The sequence below is a fragment of the Chiloscyllium punctatum genome, chromosome 44, assembly GCF_047496795.1.
Source record: "Chiloscyllium punctatum isolate Juve2018m chromosome 44, sChiPun1.3, whole genome shotgun sequence".
Taxonomy (NCBI): domain Eukaryota; kingdom Metazoa; phylum Chordata; class Chondrichthyes; order Orectolobiformes; family Hemiscylliidae; genus Chiloscyllium; species Chiloscyllium punctatum.
The window spans coordinates 53,332,184-53,351,898 of record NC_092782.1 but is presented as its reverse complement, the minus strand read 5'-3'; the positions used below and the strand labels follow the sequence as shown (position 1 = coordinate 53,351,898).

The 19,715-nt window shown below is 38.4% G+C and overlaps 1 protein-coding gene across 7 annotated transcripts in view; it reads right to left on the bottom strand.

The window, feature by feature from the left end:
* usp6nl (USP6 N-terminal like) overlaps positions 1–19,406 on the bottom strand; it is a 235,239-nt gene extending 215,833 nt beyond the window's left edge. Inside the window, exons 1-2 of one of the 7 annotated variants that reach the window (XM_072562952.1) lie at positions 19,126–19,406; positions 15,301–15,381 (exon numbers count right to left, since the gene is read on the bottom strand). In XM_072562952.1, coding sequence (XP_072419053.1) covers positions 15,301–15,304 — 4 coding nt within the window. In that variant the 5' untranslated portion in view covers positions 15,305–15,381; positions 19,126–19,406. Of the gene's footprint in view, positions 1–15,300; positions 15,382–18,064; positions 18,087–18,280; positions 18,675–18,719; positions 18,758–19,125 lie in introns of those variants that run through there. The other 6 variants (XM_072562957.1, XM_072562953.1, XM_072562958.1 and 3 more) reach the window with 6 other exon arrangements.
* Positions 19,407–19,715: the final 309 nt, after the last annotated feature.

The following is a 19,715-nucleotide window of genomic DNA, read 5'->3' as shown; positions in this document are numbered from 1 at the left end:
CAGACAACCAGAAAGCCCACCTGTAACGACAACAAACCAAGACACAAATAGTGACACAAAACACCAATGTGTCACTGGAGGTTCACTGATGCTAGCTAACATGTAGACAAAAAGATCGGAGAACAAACCCACCCGCTCAGCGACCAAATCGACAGTCTAATAAATCTGAGTTCATATTACAGAGACAGATTATTCAATGCAATATATTTAAAAAACCTAAAAATATGTCGTCAAGTTCAAGAGTCCATATATTGTGCGTAAATATGTAGAGTAATGTTTACATTGTGAAGCTAGGAGAAATAAAGTTTGGATTTAATTTGATCAAAATTGAATCAGATTTACGATGAAGAAAAACAGTAGTTAACAATGGAGCTTTAATGTAAAAAAAAGTGGAAATCAATACGTTGGAGGCATCAACATCACGAGTATATCGTCAAGCAGGAATTATTGCTTACAAAAGTATCTAAAACATTCAACTCGCTGCTTTTCAATTGCACCCAATTAGATTAGTGTGGGAACAGGCCCTTAGGCCCAACAAGTCGACACCAACCCGCCAAAGCTCAACCCACCTAGACCCATTCCCTACATATTGCCCCTTTACCTAACACTACGAGCAATTTAGCATGGCCAATTCACCTAACCTGCACATTTTTTGGACTGTGGGAGGAAACCAGAGCACCTGGAGAAAACCCACGCAGACATGGGGAGAATGTGCAAACTCTACACAGTTAGTCGCCTGTTAGTCTATATTTCATGTAAAAAATAAGTATAATTGAATTTAACAATGCATTTTTGGCAATGGAATTATAACAGGTCTATGAGCAAATAAATAAAGAAGTTTAAGACTGCAGTAACACCTCGACTTACGAGCTTAATCTGTTCCAGGACCCGTTTCGCGAACCGAAAAGTTCGCGAACTGAATCAATTTCTCCCATTGTTCGGATAGCGCAAGGATGCTTGGACGTAGCAACAAACGCTGTTCACAGCACACGAGCCAAAGACAAACCAAATGAGATCATGTGGGGCCCGAGACCTTTTGCGTTCAACAAGCGCATAGCAAAGCAGAACAATGAAACCACATGGTCGCACACGGGCTTTTTGCATTCGTACCTTGAATTTCGTACGTACGTTGAAGTAAAATTTTACATTCAATCCTGTTCGTAAACCGATTTGTTCATGAACGGGGTCGTTCGTATGTCAAGGCGCTACTGTAATCAATTTCAACATTTTTCAGAACAGGTAGCACAGTCCAAGTGTGAACCCCAGTATACATGGAGCTCACAGCTCTCCTTTAGTCCACACCTCATGTTTCCAGATTGTTTACTTGGGCAAAGGACTGGACATCAACGAGGATCAAGGACAGCCTCTACTGTAAAACAGTCTCAGATTTTTAAATATACAAACTCCCAAAGTCTATATAGCCCAGGTATAAACTTTCTATTCTCTTCAATGCAGTTCTGCAATTTTCCACAAGTTTCAGCGAAAAGTTGGAATATTCTTCCGATGCAGTTGGATTAACTAAAAAAAGTTTTACCATTGCAAATTATATAATGTAAGATCCTAGTTGATGTTAACACAGTCAAGTCAGATACCAAATTAAAGCAAGCTTATTAGATCCTAAATTTTGCTTCCTTCAAAAAGGAAATTTAGACACCATAGCAGAGCAAGCCACTGTACTTTTATCACAAACAATAGAATGCTTATTAAACAGGTTTAAAAAAATAATTTTACATTAGACACAAATATTAAAGAAAAGATTCAATTCACACTCTTCCTTTTATCCTAACAATATCCTTAAAAGCACCCAAACTTCAGGTAAGAGTTATCACTATCTCTACATTAAAGCTCAGGAGAAACTCATGAAATTAATGAAGAAAGATCATTTGCACATAGACTGAATTCAGTTTTACATTTCCTCAGTAATAAACTCCACTAAACATGTGAATGTCAATTTGATTTCAAAGCACTATTAGTCTTAAAACATTTTAGAGTCTGGTCAGCTCAAAGTTTTTTCTCCTCCAAATTTTTTAAGAACAAATTAAAATTCCTAACAATTGTTCACAAAAAAAATTGTGAAACCAACAACCAAGATCCAGAGTACCAAAAGCTCATTAAGTTTATTCTCAGGACTTTTTTTGAACAGCTGAAATGTCATCTGCCAAAACAGATTCGAAAAGTTGCTTATACCTGATAATACAAAAACATATTGTGTATGCTTAGCACTAATGCACTTTTGTTTCTCAGGGAAGACAGACTACAGACTAATTCATATCACAGCAAGGTATGAATTATACTAAAGGCTACTGGTAAAGAGAATGCTGCAATGAAAGTAATAACAGAAACATCTAGAGAAACACTCAGACCTGCTGAGTTTATCTGTGGAAAGTGAAACAGAGGGAATGTTTCAAGTCCTGTCAAGGGAAACAGTTTTGTTTGTTTCAGATTTCCAGCATCTGCAATTCTTTGCTTTATTTTAATGCAACAGAAGTGCTCCCACACAGAACCAGACACTGTCTGCACTTTTTATTAAAATGAGTTGAGGCATTTTTGCATAATTAAGGAGAAATTAAATTTTCCTAAGAGCAGGCTGAAAAAGAATCTATTATTGCTTATTTCAATGTTGAGTACAGGAGGTCAAAAGATTCCCACAACTTGAAATGAACTTGAAACTGTATAGTGTCGCGAGTGTGGTGCTGGAAAAGCTCAGAGGAGCAGGAGTCAGGCAGCATCCGAGGAGCAGGATGGTTTTCTTCAACCATTAATTTCACTTTATCAAATTCATAGTCTATTTTTCTGCACTTCAATACTTTGAAAAGTGGAGTATTGTCATGATCTATTTGCCACTATATCAATTAACTTAATCACTACATGGTACGTAGAGTGACAGAGTTCCAAAGAAACCATTCAGCCCATCAAGTCTGTGCTATCCACACTAACTCCACTTTCTAACACTTGACTCTGAACATTAGATTTGAATATTATGACATTTAAAAGTACATGGATAAGCACTTTAAAAAAGACTTTATCTACATTGATGGAAGTGTTATAAGAAAAGGTGGGAACTTCAAGTAGCAGGATAGCACAGAGTGGCACGAATAACAAGCAAAATACAACTGAAATGAAACACGCATTCCGTGAAAATATCGGAATTTGAAACACAAAATGGTGATGAGAAACTATTAAATGCCTCCTGTGCAACACCTTATCAAAAGGCCTTCTGAAAGTCCAGATAGATAACATCCATTGGCTCTCCTTAGTCTAACCGGCTTGTTATCTCCTCAAAGAATTCTAAGACATTTGTCAGGCATGACCTCCCCGGATGAAACCATGCTGACTTTGCCCTAATTTACCATTCACTTCCAAGTATTCCGAAATTTCATCCTTCACAGTGGACTCCAAAATCTTGCCAATGACGGAGGTCAGGCTAATTGGCCTATAATTTCATGCCTTTTGCCTTGCTCCCTTCTTAGACAGGGGGGGGGGGGTACATTACCAATTTTCCAGTTGTCTGGGACCCACCCTGACTCCCGCTATACCTGAAAAGATCACTACTAAAATTATATTAAATCATTACATGACTACCTGAGTCACAAGATGACTGGCAGAGAGTAAAGGAGATGAGATACAAGCTCGAAAAAGATTGATGTAGGAGAAAATGGGAATTGTTTCATAAAGTAGCTGGCACCAGGGAAGTTATATTATTGGGATCTTTACTGGAACTGTGCCAGTACCAGTTACATAACCAGGGCGATAGGGAGAGCTCCAATTAAAATAGTTGGAGCAGGAGATCAAATTATCAGATCATCCCAAATTTAAGTAGAGAAGTAAGAGAACAAAGTAACACTAAGGGAAATCTTTACCAGAGTACGACAGAAAAAGGGTAGCATTCACAAATCAAAAAGTGTAATAACAGATAAGCTTTTGAATAAAGGCCTGTGACTAACGGTGTGCCCAAGGGATCAGTGCTCAGTCAACTGCTTTTTATCAGCTATATAAATGATTTAGATATGAACATAGGAGCTATGGTTAGTAAATTTACAGATGACACCAAAATTGATGGTGTATTGGACATCAAGGAAGATTACCTCAGAGTACAATGTGACATTGGTCAGATGGGCAAATGGACTAGGGAGTGGCAGATGGAGTATAACCCAGATAAATGCGAGATGTTGCATCTTGGTAGGGCAAATCAGGGCAGGATTGATACAGTTAATGGTAAAGTCCTGGGAAATGTTGCTGAACAAAGGGATCTTGGGAGTTCAGGTTCATAGTCTCTTGAAATTGGACTCGCAGGTAGACAGGTTAGTGAAGCGGTTTGGTATACCTGCCTTTATTGATCATTGTCACGTATAGGAGCTGGGAGCTTATGTCGCAGCTGAGCAGAACATTGTTGAGGCCATTTTTGGAACACAGCATTCAATTCTGGTCTCCTTGCTATAGGAACATGTTGCGAAATTTGAAAGGGCTCAGAAAAGATTTACAAGGATGTTGCCAGAGTTGGAGGGTTTGAGATATAGGGACAGGCTGAAAGGACTGGGGCTATTTCCTCTGGAGCATCAGAGGAAAAGAGGTGACCTTATAGAGGTTTATAAAATCATAAGGGGTATAGATAGGGTGAATAGTTAAGGTCTTTTTTCTAGGGTTGGGGGGGTCCAAAACTAGAGGGCATAGGTTTAAGGTGAGAGGGAAGAGATTTAAAAAGGAACCTTTTCCCTCGCAGAGGGTGGTGCATTTATGGAATGAACTGCCAGAGGAAGTGGTATAGGCTGATACAATTACAACATGTAAAACAGCATCTGGATGGGTATATGAATTGGAAGGGTTTGGATAAATATGGGCCAAACGTTAGAAATGGGACTAGATTTAGATACCTGCTCAACACGAACGAGTTGGAGAGAAAGGTCTGTTTCTGTGCTGTACATGTCCATAACTGCATAAAATTTTAAAAATAACAGACCGAAAGGCTTTGAATTTGAAAGCACATACCATCTGCAGCAGATCAATTGACAATGCAAATGGAAATAAATATGATCTGATAGCTATTAAAATAACATAGCTTCAAGATGATAAAGATAGGACATGAATATTCAAGATCACAACAATATTTTTAGAAGTACAATAAATCAGGACAAGGTTGCGAAACATTGAGGAGCTGCTCAGTTAATTAAGGATGACTCAATTGAGACGTTGGAATACAAACTTAAGGAAGTCTTCCAGGGATCATACAAATCTTTGGGAAACAACACCTGTACAGCTAGGCACAATTTTGGTCCCTGCACCCCGGAAGAATACATTTACTTCACGAGGAAATACTTCATCATTAGACTGATTCTTAAGGTTAGAAAGACAATGGGCCCAATTCTGTACCACTTGGAAGAGTGAGACTGTGGATCATGAAGGTTTGTTTCCCCTAGATGGGTTGTCAAGAACAAAACGAACCATAGCATCAAGATAGAACATATACAAGAACTAGGGGCAGGAAGTGGCAAATCAACATCTTGAGCCTGCTCCATTTAATACGACCATGGCTAATCATATAGAATAGGAGGATGCTGAGTGCTAAATGATTCAGAGGGCTGTGAATCTTTGGAATACTTTACCTCAGAGGACTGTTGACACTCAGGTTGTAGAGTATATTCAAGCCTGTGACTGAACTTTGCAGACTAACAAAATCAAGGAATATAGGATCAGACAGGTAAATGGTGTAGAGATTAAGGATCAAACATAACCTTGTGAAATAATAGATTAGGCTAGAATGGCTGTAAGGTTGACCCTTGCTCCAATTTCTTATCATTCAGGTAATGATATGGACAACATGTTCGGAGTCACCACAAAAACCAATGGATTAGTGACCCACTCCTACGTTGTAGCTGAGAGCGGGTGAGGGAGGAGGAGGAGTATGACTCTATGACTGAGGTTGCATTCCTGAGAGGGGAGGGGATTGAGATGTATAACATTCTGTGGGGCATAGAGACTGGAAGAAACATTTCCCCTTGATGGATGAATCAAATGACCAGGGAAATAGATTTAAGTTAAGAAACACTAAGTTTAGAGCAGACATGAGCAAAACCTTTCCATGAGAAAGCAGTGGGAATCTGGAGCTCATTGCCTACAGGAGTGGTAGAGGCAAACACCCTCATAAACATTAAATATTTAGGTATGCCTTGGCATCACAAGTGCACACAAGGCCAGTCAGTCCAATTTCTCTTCTTAACGAAAACTCTCAACCCATGCAACATCCTGGTAAACCTCCTCTCCAGTGCTATCACATCCCTCGGATGATGTGGATTTCAGAATTGCATACAGTACTCTTGCAGTGACCCAGCAAACCTCTTTTCAAGTTCCAGTATAACCGCACTGGTCTTAAACCATATGCCTTCTGAATGACCTTACTTAAGGGACCAGTATACATGCACACCAAGGTCCCTCGGTCCTCAGTGCTTTGCAGGGTCCTCCGATTCATTATATATTTCCTTGCCTTGTTTGTCCTGCCCAAGTGCATCACCTCAAAATTATCCAGACTGAATTAAATTTTATTCCTTATTTCAATTTATTTCAGATATTTCACTGCCACGCTCCCAGGTGTCAGCAAATGCAGCCATAAAAAAAAGAAGAAAGCTTTTCAAACATGCCATGCACAATCTTCAGTGTAAATTTTGTTCTGTTTCATTTTTTATGGGTCAGCATAAAAACAAACACAGCAGCTTTCCAAAGCACAAAGAATTCCAGAAAAGCAAAACTGCTGACTGATGCAATGTTGCAGTACAGACACACTGCAACACCACCACATGCATTATTGAACAATGCACTTCACAGATGACTTCATAGTTTCAACAGCACAACAACCAATGTTATGTGAGGTATATAATCTATTCAAGTCTACACAAATATTCAATTCTTCTTGTGAACAAAATAAACCATCCAGCTCTTCAAGAAAGTTCATAACATTAACTGCAAATTATAGACATAGAATTCCAGACAGCTACTACTGTGACAAATGAAAAAGTATTTTATAATTTTTAATATGACATGAAGTTTGTTAATTTGCTGTGGCATCGTCAGTTTAGGCAGAAAGTACCAGTTCCAAACTCTATTAGCCACCATTCTGAAGTATTAAAACTGTAGATGCTCAAAACCGGAATTAAAATCTGAAGTTGCGGGAAAAACTCAGCAGGTCTGGCAGTATCTGTAGGGAGATTCTCCCCAGTTCTTGCCTGTGAACAGCAAACACAAGACTCAAGATTTCTTTGACCATTGTCAAAAATACTATCTACATGCATTGCATTTCTCCAAAAATAAAGCTGACGGTGCCGTCCTATTTCATTACCAGTGGCATCCGAAGCTAGTGTGAAAGGCTTTTCATAATTCAGTGCTGCTGAAACCGCTGTAGTTAACTGACCATGTTTATCACATGATCTGCTTTTACACACTTCCCATTGTTAGCCACTAATAATCCCATTAGCAACCATTCATTCTCCTTGGCTGACCCATTTTCCCAATCGTTTGTCTGCCCAACTCTTCAGGTCTTATCTCCACCTATCATTTACTCCTTACTCCAGTTTTTTCCTAGCTACCATCAGTTCTGACAAAGGAGTCACTGGACCCAAAACGCTAACTGATTTCTCTCCACAGATGCTGCCAGACCTGCTGAGATTTTGCAGCAATTTCTGTTTTTGTTTGTTGTTGCTGTTAATGACAAAATTCTAATGCCCCAAATGAAAATTTAAATACTCACCTTTTATAACGGTGAAGTTGGAAGTTGCATCTGGGTATGTTTGAATTGCAAGCATTTTGGACCTTTAAGAGCAATATTGGAGTTGCAAAATTTTCAATGAAAAATAAGGAGAATTTTCTCCTGATATTGAGCAAGGTCTATAGCCAGTAATTGAACTAATGTTTTAAATATTACAACATACAATCATGCATAGATACAGTGGTACAACTGGTACTTTTACATTTAGAAAAAAAGATTTTGTCCTGAAAAAAAATCAGACACATTTAAAAAGAAGATTGTAACAACACTTTTGTTCAGGAGATAGGGTTAAAAAGAAACAAACGTCAGAGCAGCTTTGGGTTGGTCTTGAAATATTTCCTTTTCATATTGCAATAAACACCTCTTCTCCAGGTATTGTTCGAGCTGGCATCAACTAATGCACAATCTTGACACACAATCAATTTTACCAAAGCTCAGTTTACACCAGTTAAAGACATAGAAATCTCCAATACAGAAAAGGACTTTTGGCCCATCACGTCCATACACTAGTCAAAAACCACCACTTAACTAATTCCAATTTCCACCAATTGTCCCATAGCCTTGTATCATTGGCATCAGAACTGCACATATAATAATGAAAATTATCTAAAAGGGCTTCTGTCTCAACCATCCTCACAGGCAGGGAGTTGCCAGATTCTCACCAAGAAAAAAAAAGATTTTCCTCACATCTCCTGTAAACCTGCTGCCTCTTAAATGTATGCCCCCAGTCATTGATCCCTCCATCAAAACTTTCTTCCTGTCTACTCTAGCTATGCTCCACAGAATGTTATCCATCCCAATCATATCCCTACTCAATCTTCTCTGTTCTGAGGGAAACAATCCCAGCCTGTCTAATCTCTCATCATAACTTTCCAGCCACGGCAATATCTTGGTAAATCTCCTCTGCACCCTCTCCAGTACAATTGCATTCCCCCTATAATAATATGGGTTTCAGATCTGCATTTAATACTCTAAATGTGGTAGAAGTAGCCTCTTTCCAGCATAAGCTCTCTGCTCTTAAATCTCTATGCTCCGACTAATAAATGGAAGTCTACCATATGCCATCTTAACCACTTTATCCGCCTGTCATTACACTTGAAGGGACTGGACTCAAGCAATTTTCCAATGACAGGTGTTATAATAAGGAATGTAACAGCAGAGCATATAGAAGTACATATCATCAAGTCGAGTCAGCATGACTTCATGTAGGGGAAATCATTTCTGACAAATATGTTAGAGTTCTGAAGAGATAGAAAGCAGCTGAGATAAAGAGAAACTATTAGGTGTAAAATGTTTAGATTTCAAAAAGGTATTTGACAAGGTATCGTATACAAGGCTAATGAATAAGAATCCATGGTGTTAGGGGTAGTATATTAACAATGATAGAAAATTAGCTGACTAAGAGACAAAGAATTGGGATAATGGGACATTTTCAGGATGGCAACCTATAACTAGTGTAGTGCCATAAAGACCAGGGCTGTGGCCATCATTAATTACAGTATATTTTAATGACTTGGACGACAAAAGTGAATACACTATGACCAAACTGAATGACACAAAAAGGTGGGTTGGCAAGTAGTGGGGAGAGAGACAGGTTACAGGAATGGGTAAAAGCTTGGCAGGTGAAATATAATGTGGAAAAATTAGGTCATATATCTTGACAAGCAGACTAGAAGAGCTGAGTATTATTTAAATGGGAGAAAGAAAGACTACAGAAAACAAACAGGGATTTAAGGGTCCTGGCACATGAATTCATAGAAATTCAGCAATTAAGCAATAAAGGCACACAGACTGTTGGCCTTAATTGAAGAGAACACAGTATCAAAATAGGGAGGTTTTGTTAAAACAAAGCGTAAGTCAGACCACAGCTGAAATACTATGTGATGTTTTGGTCCCCTTGTCCAGGGAAAGATATACTGGCACCGGAGGTAGTCCAGAAAAATCTAGTTATAAAATTCCTACATTTCAAGAAACAACCTCATGAGGAGAGGAGTAGTTTGGGTTTGTACTCATTGGAGTTTAGAAGATTGAGAGGCAAACTTATTGAAACATACAGGATTCTTAGAGGACATGATTGGGTAGATGTGGAGAAATTGTTTCACCCTTGTGGGAGTCTAGGACCAGACAGCATAATCTCAGAGTAAGGGTTACCCATTTAAGACAGAGTTGAGAAGGAATTGTTTATTCTCAAAAGGTGGTCAGTCTCTGGAATTCTTTACTGTAGAGGGCTATTGAAGCTGGGTTATTAATACGTTCAAGGCTGAGATTTTTAATCAATAAAGGAATCAAGTGTTGTGGGGAAAGGGCAGGAAAGTGGAATTCAGGATCATCGGATCAGTCGTGATCACACTGAATAGCAGAACATACTCAGATAGGAGGTATGGCCTACTTCAGTTCCAATCTCTGGTAGCCTTTAACCCCTTTATATTAAATACAACAAAACATCAGAGGACTTGTCTGTTTTAAGATCAAGAAAAGATAATTTTGCATGAGTCAGAAGGGAAATAGAATCTCCCTAACATCCCAAGCAGTACTTACTACTTAACCAATAACAATAAAGCCAACCACTTAGTCATATAGCTTACAGTTTGAGCACAATCTGTGCACAAATCCAATATCACATTCTACGTAACTACTTAATTGCCAACAAAATGCATCAGGATAGCCCTGCAAGCTTAAAACCTGTTATGCAAGTGTAAGTTATTTTCTTTCCTCACCAGGCTATGGGTTACTGCATTATTTGAAGTTGCATTTGAAGCTAAACAATTTATCATAATCCATAAACCAACTCACTTATGATCTTATAAAGAATATTACAGAGGAAATGGCTCAAGATAGTTGGATTGAGAACAACACGGAATTATTTCTCCTGGGAAAGCAATGATTGGTCTCCACCAATCACACTCAGCTTCCTTTATTAAGTCATGACACTAGCCCCTCAACCATTTCACATCTCATCTCAATTTTGCGAGCTCGTCTTCTTATTAGCTATCCTTAATGACTGCCCTGACATCAAGTGCCAATATGTCATAATTATAAATTGCAATTTTAAAGTCACTAGTTCATCTGTTTTACTGCTGTTGATTGAGGGGTAATTGTTGGTCAGAGGGCACTGAAAAAAGTCCCTTGTTCATCAATGATGGCATGGGAGTCTTTATGTCCAAGTCAACATTTAGTGCCTCTTCCAAAACACTCCAACTCCAACAATGCATTATTCCCTGGTATTGCATAATTATAAACAGAGATGTTGTGCTCAGGTCTTGAAAGAAGGCTAGAACCCATGACCTTAGAAAAGCAAGTGGTATATATCTATAACTCAAAAAAAAAATCACAAAAACCAAACAAAAACCCATGCAGTTTACTATCATCCTAATCACATATCAGGACCAAAGTTTATGTTTTGCTTCCTCTGAAAACCAATTCAAGGCGTCCCAGTGAAAATTTTCAAGTTCCCACAAAGTAATAGAACACAAACGGAGAATGGAGCAATTGGTTTCCAATGAAATATTTCAAAATTGATTTATTCATAGGAAAAAAAACTCAAAACAGAATACTAATAATGCTGACACATTGAAGTTTATATCTTAGAGTCATAGAGATGTACAGCATGGAAACAAACCCTTTGGTCCAACCCATCCATGCCGACCAGATATCCCAACCCAATCTAGTCCCACCTGCCAGCATCTGGACCATATCCCTCCAAACCCTTCCTATTCATATACCCATCCAGATGCCTCTTCAATGTTGCAAGTGTACCAGCCTCCACCACTTCCTCTGGCAGCTCATTCCATACACGTACCACCCTCTGCATGAAAAAGTTGCCATGTAGGTCTCTTTATATCTTTCCCATCTCACCCTCTAATTCTGGATTGTTTCTCCATTAAAGTTTAATCTTCACAATCTTTTTAACCTGAAGTACTGAACTGATTTTCTGTACTTGCTTTCAAGTGAATGTTTACAACAAAACAATGAACTGTTGTAATTACAATTCATATGGTGGTATTGAAAATATCACTACAGCTCCTACACAAGAGAAACTGTTAATAACTCCTCATTCCAGCATTTTTTTAAATTCTTTTTCTCTCACTAAGAACAAACAAACATTGGACACTTATAAATGAGAGATTACAGAGAATCTCAGCCCATTAAAAGTTCACAAAATGTAGCATAAAGTTACATAAAACATTAAGTGTTACAAGCTCCTAAAATCTGAAATGTTTAGTATCAGGATGAAACATTATTGCAAGAATCATGCACTTTGTATCCTATTTGCAGACATTACAATGGCGAAAACACTACAGAAGGATATAATTCGCTAACAAGTGTTTTGGTCTTCCTGAGGGCCTGAAAGATGTTCACGATAATTCCAAATTAATCATCATCTCTATTTTAAATTCATCTCATCTGGTATATATTCACATCAAGTTGTGTCAAATTTACTTAACTTTGATTTCAGAAATCAATGCAACTTAAAAGAATAATCGTAATGGCACAATCATACCATATTTGTCTTTCAGCTGTCCAAAGCCACTGAATGGAGTTCTTGATGAACATGTTTTCCCCTACCATTTGAAAAAATGATCAATAAAAGCAACTATATAATTTGATTATAAGGGCAAAAATTATTTTGAACAAACAGGAACGAACTACCTGTGATTACTGTAAATTCAACATGGACTTATCACTCATTTGTCATACATAAACACAAGCAAATGCTAGAGACTAGAGCTTTACTAAGTAAAATATAGCACCAAGTGGAGTTCACAACGAACAAAGTGCTCTTTGTCCAATGTACTCAAAAAAAATCTTGTTGACTGGCCAACTATGGAATGAAAATAATTTAGGGGTAGAGGGAAGGGAGGCAGACAAACCATGGCATTTCAATGGAACAGTAACACAGAGTTAGGTTGCCAACCAGTATAGTGAGAATATTCAGCTGAAAAGAAAGTTAATTTATTAGTTTTTTAGGATTTAAAATAAGTAAGTACATGGTGCCCAACATTACCCTTCGGAACAAACCCAAAACATCCACACTAATTTTAGTATAAGTTGCATATATAATAATATATCACCAATGCACTAAAAGCTTATAAAAACACTTTATAGAAGTGATCATGATACTGATATTTAACACCAAGCCACATGAAGGATGTCAGGAGGCAGCTAAAAGCTTGGACAATTATGCGATTTTTACATGATCCCACTTGATACTACATCAGACACCATAAGAAAGCCTGGCTTGATAGATCATCTGTTTACTTTTTGCACTTGAGTACTGTGGTGGTTCATCACTGAAACATATTCACAAAAGGTTTTTGTTCTTCAACAACAAAACATAAGATCAATACACAAGGTAGGAAAAAAACAATATATCTAAGACAATTAGAGAAATCTTAACATAAACTGCAAAACAAAGTTTCAACTTGTTCAGCAACAGTACCCTTTTAAATACTCATTTCCAATTTCATTACTATCTTGACATTTTTATTTAACTAGCTGAGATTCTTTTCCTTAGACAGTAAGAGAAAATTTTATGATTCCTTTCCCAAAATTCTGGCATAAATCTTTCACAATTCTGATGGTTTAAAATGTTACTAGTTCTAACAAATTGAAGAAAAATTCTATCCAAACTCAGCTGGTTTAAGAACTTCACAATACTTAAAACATTTTGCTACAATGACAGCTGGTACAATTACAACATTTAAAAGGTATCTGGATGGGTATATGAATGGGACAGGTTTAGAGGTATATGGGCCAAAGGCTGGCAAATGGGAACAAGACTAATTTAGAATATCTGGTTGGCATGAACAAGTTGGACCGAAGTGTCTGTTCCCATGCTGTACATCTCGATGACTGATTTCTCTGCGAAAAGACATTTTTCTCCCTTGTGCACTGAACTCTTGGTTCTTCTGAACAGCGACTTTAAAACTTTGGTTCTTACATTAAAACTAAACGAAAAGTTTTTTTGGTCTATTGCCAACTTAGCAATATAAACATTCCTTCCATCAACATGACAGGGGTTCTACCAGGCACATGAATGCAGTAACATGCTTTCTTGGAATTGATGCACTTAGGTCGCTTTCCAAATGACTTTGAGAGGTTTATTTTATAGAGTTACCTTCACAGAACTGACCCACATCCACCTGCCTCTATTTTAAATAGAAATCCCAGATTATGTAATGAATAAAACACATTTTCTTTCACAAAAGGAAAAACTATAAGGGGAAAGTAAAGGAAGTAGAATGGTGACGTTTACTGAGAGAAATCCAGAAATTAGAGTTTAGGAAACTCCAAGCACAATACCAATGACAAATAATTATATCAGGGATGTTCACTGTTCCAAAATTAAAGGCTTGCAGCGTTTGAATGAACTGCATTGCTAGAAAAGTTGGGGATAAAAGGATTTAAAACAAGACCAGGAGCGTGTAGGTCAAAAGTTATGTTTGGAAAGAATCTTGGTGCAAGTGAAGGTACAGGCACCAACATTTTGGATATGGTGAAGTTTGTGTGTAGTGGAAAGTTGGAATCCTACCAGAAAAGCATCAGAATAGTAATAAAGTCTACAGGTTAACAAAAACATATATGAAGACTTCAGCAGATGGTGAGCAAAGAAAGAATGGAGTCATGCAATGTTTTATAAGTTTAAGCAGTCTGTCTTTGTCTTTTAGCAGATACATGGTTGGAAGTTCATCTCAGTTCAATTACAACATAAAGGCTTTAGTAGTGTGGTTCAGTCTCAGATAGTTGCCAGGGAAAGGAAACTAGTTAGTGGCTAGGGAACAGACAATGCATATTCAGAACAACCTCAATTATCCGAACGAGACGAGCGGGGTGTATTTTGTTCGGATAATGGATAACATTTTTACGAGACCTTGAGACCATGTTCGGATAACCAAGATTGTTTTGTATACTGAACAGAAGAGAGAAAAAAAGTGACTGCTGGAAACAGTAAGCCTCCCTCATGGTATAGCAAAAGATTACTGCAGATACTAAAATCTGTACCGAAAACAACAAATGCTGGAGATCACAGAGGGTCAGACATGTGATCTCCAACATTTATTGTTTTCAGCCTCCTTTATGGTTTTTAGTTTAAAGCCAGTTTTGCCACATTCTTGCAAACAGCAGTCAGATTTGAAATGTAACTTTAACATGGTCCTGCAGAAATACTGGCACTGCCTTCATTTCACATTATGCCAACATAAATACCAACAGATAAAGAAATCAAATATACCATTCTTCAAATCTGTTCCATCTCCTTTTCAATCTTTCACTGGTCAGTTGCTGATTAATGCATACATTCAATATTAACCAAATACAGATCTCAAAAATAACTGGGCAATACTGATTTTGGATTGTAATGTCAGTCACTTAAACTAAATGGAAAGACCAACTGTTTTCATCCTTCATTGATATTTTAAGAAAGAGAGTTACTGTCTTTTTAAAATATTCACATCTATCTTAATTTGCGGTTTCCAGAGCTCTTAAAATGACCAACTTTACATTCAGTAATACCAACTCACTTTGAAGTTTAACAAATATTTACTCACTCATAATGGCGTGTTCTTCTGCATCTGATAGATATATGGTGCTGATCTGCAATTATCTATCCCGAGAGAGGAGCTCATGCCCTATATTTTAAAAAAGTTTGGAGTCAATGATTGTAGTCCCGAAACAGTTCTAAACATCTATGCCCCAAAATTTGTATGCCCTTGGAGAGGGGTGCGAGTGGGGTTAAAACAACTCAAGATATTCAAAGTTTGAGAGAAGATTTGTAGCTCGGCTGCTTGTTGTTGTGGTTCTGTTCGCCGAGCTGGGAATTTGTGTTGCAGAAGTTCCGTCCCCTGTCTAGGTGACATTCTCAGTGCTTGGGAGCCTCCTGTGAAGCACTTCTGTGATCTTTCCTCTGCCATTTGTAGTGGTTTGAATCTGCCGCTTCGGGCTGTCAGTTCCAGCTGTCCGCTGCAGTGGTCGGTATATAGGGTCCACTGCAGCGGACAGCTGGAAGTGACAACCAGAAACAGCAGATTCAAACCACTACAAATGCCGGAGGAAAGATCACAGAAGCGCTTCACAGGAGGCTCCCAAACACTGAGGATGCCACCTCGACAGGGGACGAAACGTCTGCAACACAAATTCCCAGCACGGCGAACAAAACCACAACCACAAATCAAGATAGTCAGCAAGGTTGCAAGCCAGTTTCTGTGTTGAAACACAAGGCAAGAACAAGATTGTATTAGATTGTCAATAATCGTCTATATGTAGCCATATGACAATTTGGTCTGCTCACTGAGCATTAGGCCAAATTTATGCTTGATAACCATCTTCCCAATCCCTCCACAGAACAGCTTATAGCTTTACTGAGACTGCTAATTAGGTCAAAAACCATCATGTTATGTGCAAGCCCTGACCCAAATGAAAAGGGAAACTGAATGCTCAAACATTTTGGCCAAAATCAGAGCATCATTCCTCTCTACACACAATGACAGAGAAATAAGTAAGTGAGGAACTTCTGACAGACACTATCAAAAGTTTTTCACCTTGCACTCAAGACATTCATAAGAAATACCAAAATAAAAAGGAAAAACATTCATATTGAGAGAGGATAATGCTGATTGATTGGCAAGTGGGTTCTGACAGGTAGAGGTCTTGCCATAGAAAATGCACCAGTTAATAATGACCAAGAGTTAACTGCCCAGTTTTGGTTTAGTTTTGAACAAGGGAAGTTGACCCTGATGTCTCAGCACTTTGTTTTGACCAATAAACAAGAGAATGGCTGTCATCTCTATTTTGTCAGTTTGAAACAGGCACAGTTTATACATGGAGTTTTCTATCTAAAAATAACATGGGCCCTGTGTATTACTATTTACCCTGTCCAAGTTTTCAAACATCCTGATTGAATGCTTGACAGTCAGATATTAAACTTTCATCAACTTAGCAATAAACTATACATGCATGAGAAACCTTGCTCTTCTTTAAATTGTCCAAAACAATTTAAGTGGAGGTTCAGAGGTTTTAAGCTTTTCAAGTCCTTAAATCTAACAATAACAAGACTATGTCTCAATATGATTTTAATAACTAAATTGTTGACAGTAGGATGTTAAAATAATTCTGTAAAGTGGCAATCACATTTTCCTTTTGCAAAAAATATCAAGTTTATTAGTGAACAAGACTGTCAGCAATATTGGCATATTTCAAAGTACTGTGGTTCTGATCACATATTCTCCATCACATTGCCAGTTTCCAACACTGCCATAGCTCATTCATTGCAGAGATCTCACCCTTGCCTTTGCTCTCTCTAGATTGAAGTATTCCAATGCTCTCATAGCTAACCTGCCTATACAGGCGATCCAAAATACTGTCACCCATCTCCTCAGCTACTTCAAAACCTGCTCATCCATAAGGAATAGGCGTGTTAAGCTACACAGATTCCAGATTCAGCAATATTTTCATAAGTCCAATTCTGAATTTTTAAATTTTAATTCCTTTGTTTTCAAATCCTTCATGGTCTTGTCCCTTGCTATCTCTATAAATTATTCCACTATTAGCCTCCTCTCCCCAAAGAAATCTCAGCAGATCTCTAGTCCTGGCCTCCTGCGCATCCTCAGTGTCTGTGCTTCTAATTGGTGGTTAGATCTTCAGCTTCTTGGCTGAGAGAATCTCTTCTGGCTCTATGCACTCTCTTCCACATCGAAAGGAGGTTTCTTGGTGCATCTTACATGATCAAAACATCTTCAGAGATGTAAATAAAACAAAGAACTATGGATGCTGAAGATCTGAAACAAAACCAGAAATTGCCTGCAAAACTAAGCAGGTCTGCCAGCATCTGTGGGGAGGAAGCAAAATTAATGTATCACATCTGGTGTCTCTTCATCAGAACCTTCTGAAATTTGTCTTTTTTTAAAACTAACAATTCTGTCATATATATTGGGACATTTACTACAATAATGACATGACATAAATAAATCACTTTTGTAAACTAAAATATTACAAAAGTGAGAACTAATTTCGTACAGAAATTCAGTACACCACTTCAAAAGATTAAATGAAGCAAAAAGAGGCATTTAAAATAAACGCAATTAAAATCAATGCACGCTAGAAAATTACTTATTGTCTCAAATTGAATGCCCTATATCATTTTAAGCTATTAAACACAAAATGCTTTTAAGTAGTACGAGAAAATTGTCAAAGCACAATTCAAATATAATTATGCTTTTTGATGCTTCTACGTTAACCAAAACTTCCCAATTTATGTTGTTATGTTCCTTCAACTGAAGTGTGGACATATGCAAGTTACACCCTTTACTAATGTACCTGGGAAACAACAATCCTTCAAGTCAACATCAAAACAATCTTCAGTCTTACGCTATGTATCTTCCGATAACAAATGTGCAGACTTTGTTAATTAAATTGCCGACGAAGCCATTATAATTTTTGGTCTAGTGTTAAGCTCGCAATAAAAGGTGTAACACTTTCAAAAAAAAAACCTCAAGAAAACGTTTAAAAGAGTCATGTTTTGATTCTCCCTACTTTCTTGGGAAATCTCGCAAAGCAGGTTCCCTCCTGGCAGGAGTGGCAGAGACGGCTCAGCCTCAGGTTCTCTTTCGAGAGAGGACGCAAAAATTCCCAACAAACAAAAAAAAACTGCTTAACTTTCAGGGGACTTCCAGAAGAGGGGAGAGATTTTATCTCGGGACCAGTTAAGAAACTACTGTTTTTTTAAAAAAAAAATCGAGCCCACGGTTTTACAAACCCACTTCCATTAATTTACATGGTTTTACGAAACATAATTATTGTGTGGGGGAGGTGAGGAGAAGAACAACACAAATAAAAAAAGAAATCAACTTTTGTAGAACTTCAAATCTTGATAAAGCACGCGAAACTGTCAGCCGAGAATAAAAGTAAGTCAGTTTAGATCCTTGCGGGGGAGAAAAGAAAATCAAATAAATCAGGCTCAACTCTCACTGACCAATTGTTTCTCCCTCATTGGGATTAATAACGCGGGCCAACCAAACATTGCTGCAGGGGAGCGGAAATGACCGCCGTCAATGATTGACATGGATCGCCGACCAATCGGACAAGCCAGAGGACGGGAGCCCGCGTCTCACAGCCAATGGCAGGAGGAGAGGGTGGGGCATGGATAATTAGCAAGGTTGGTTGCAGGAGGCCGCCCTGACGGACGCTCCGCTAGGCCGCGGTAGCGAGGCGCTGCGCACTGTGTTAGAAATGCGGCTCTCTTTCTCTCATCCTTTATTCAAACGCGCAAACATCGTACTTTACTTTTTTTTAAAATAATAAAGTCAATATGATTAACTGGATGGTAACCAATTCTCTCCCAAAGAAAAGAAAACTTTTCGAAAATATAAGCGATTTACCTTCCTTTTTCCCCGTTTGAAGGAAGGGTTCGACGCTGCATTGTGTTAAGTAGTAACTTCCATGTTCCTTCTTCTCGCTCGCTCTCTGCTTCGAGTTGTGAGTTTAAATCCCTCCTTCGCCGGGAATGGGACGTTTCGTTGACCGAGCCCTCGAGGCCACTTTTCAAACAGGGGAAACTATGGAAACGGCTCGCGCCTGCCAACGGATCCCGCTGCGGCAACGACTCTGAACACTGCCCGGGAATCACTTCCGGGACATTGGGCAGACCCACCTGGGACATGGAATGGATGAATAAGCACCTGGAGCCTGATCATGGAGCTCCATTGCCCCAACTCATTTCCTTCCTCCTTTTAAAAGCAAACAACGGGGGATGGATGTAGAACTCGCACCTTCTCCCACTTGCAATTTTAAGTATCGTGGCGAACGGATTGTGTGTGCTTCTTTTTACTGCCTTGTTTGTGGGAACTTGCTGCATGCAAGTTGGCTTTTAGTTACTACATTACGACCGCGATTTTATTGTACTGTAAAGTTTTTTTGAGACCTCCAATGAAAGTGCAATTTTTTTCGAGAACTTTTTTCAATCAATTTG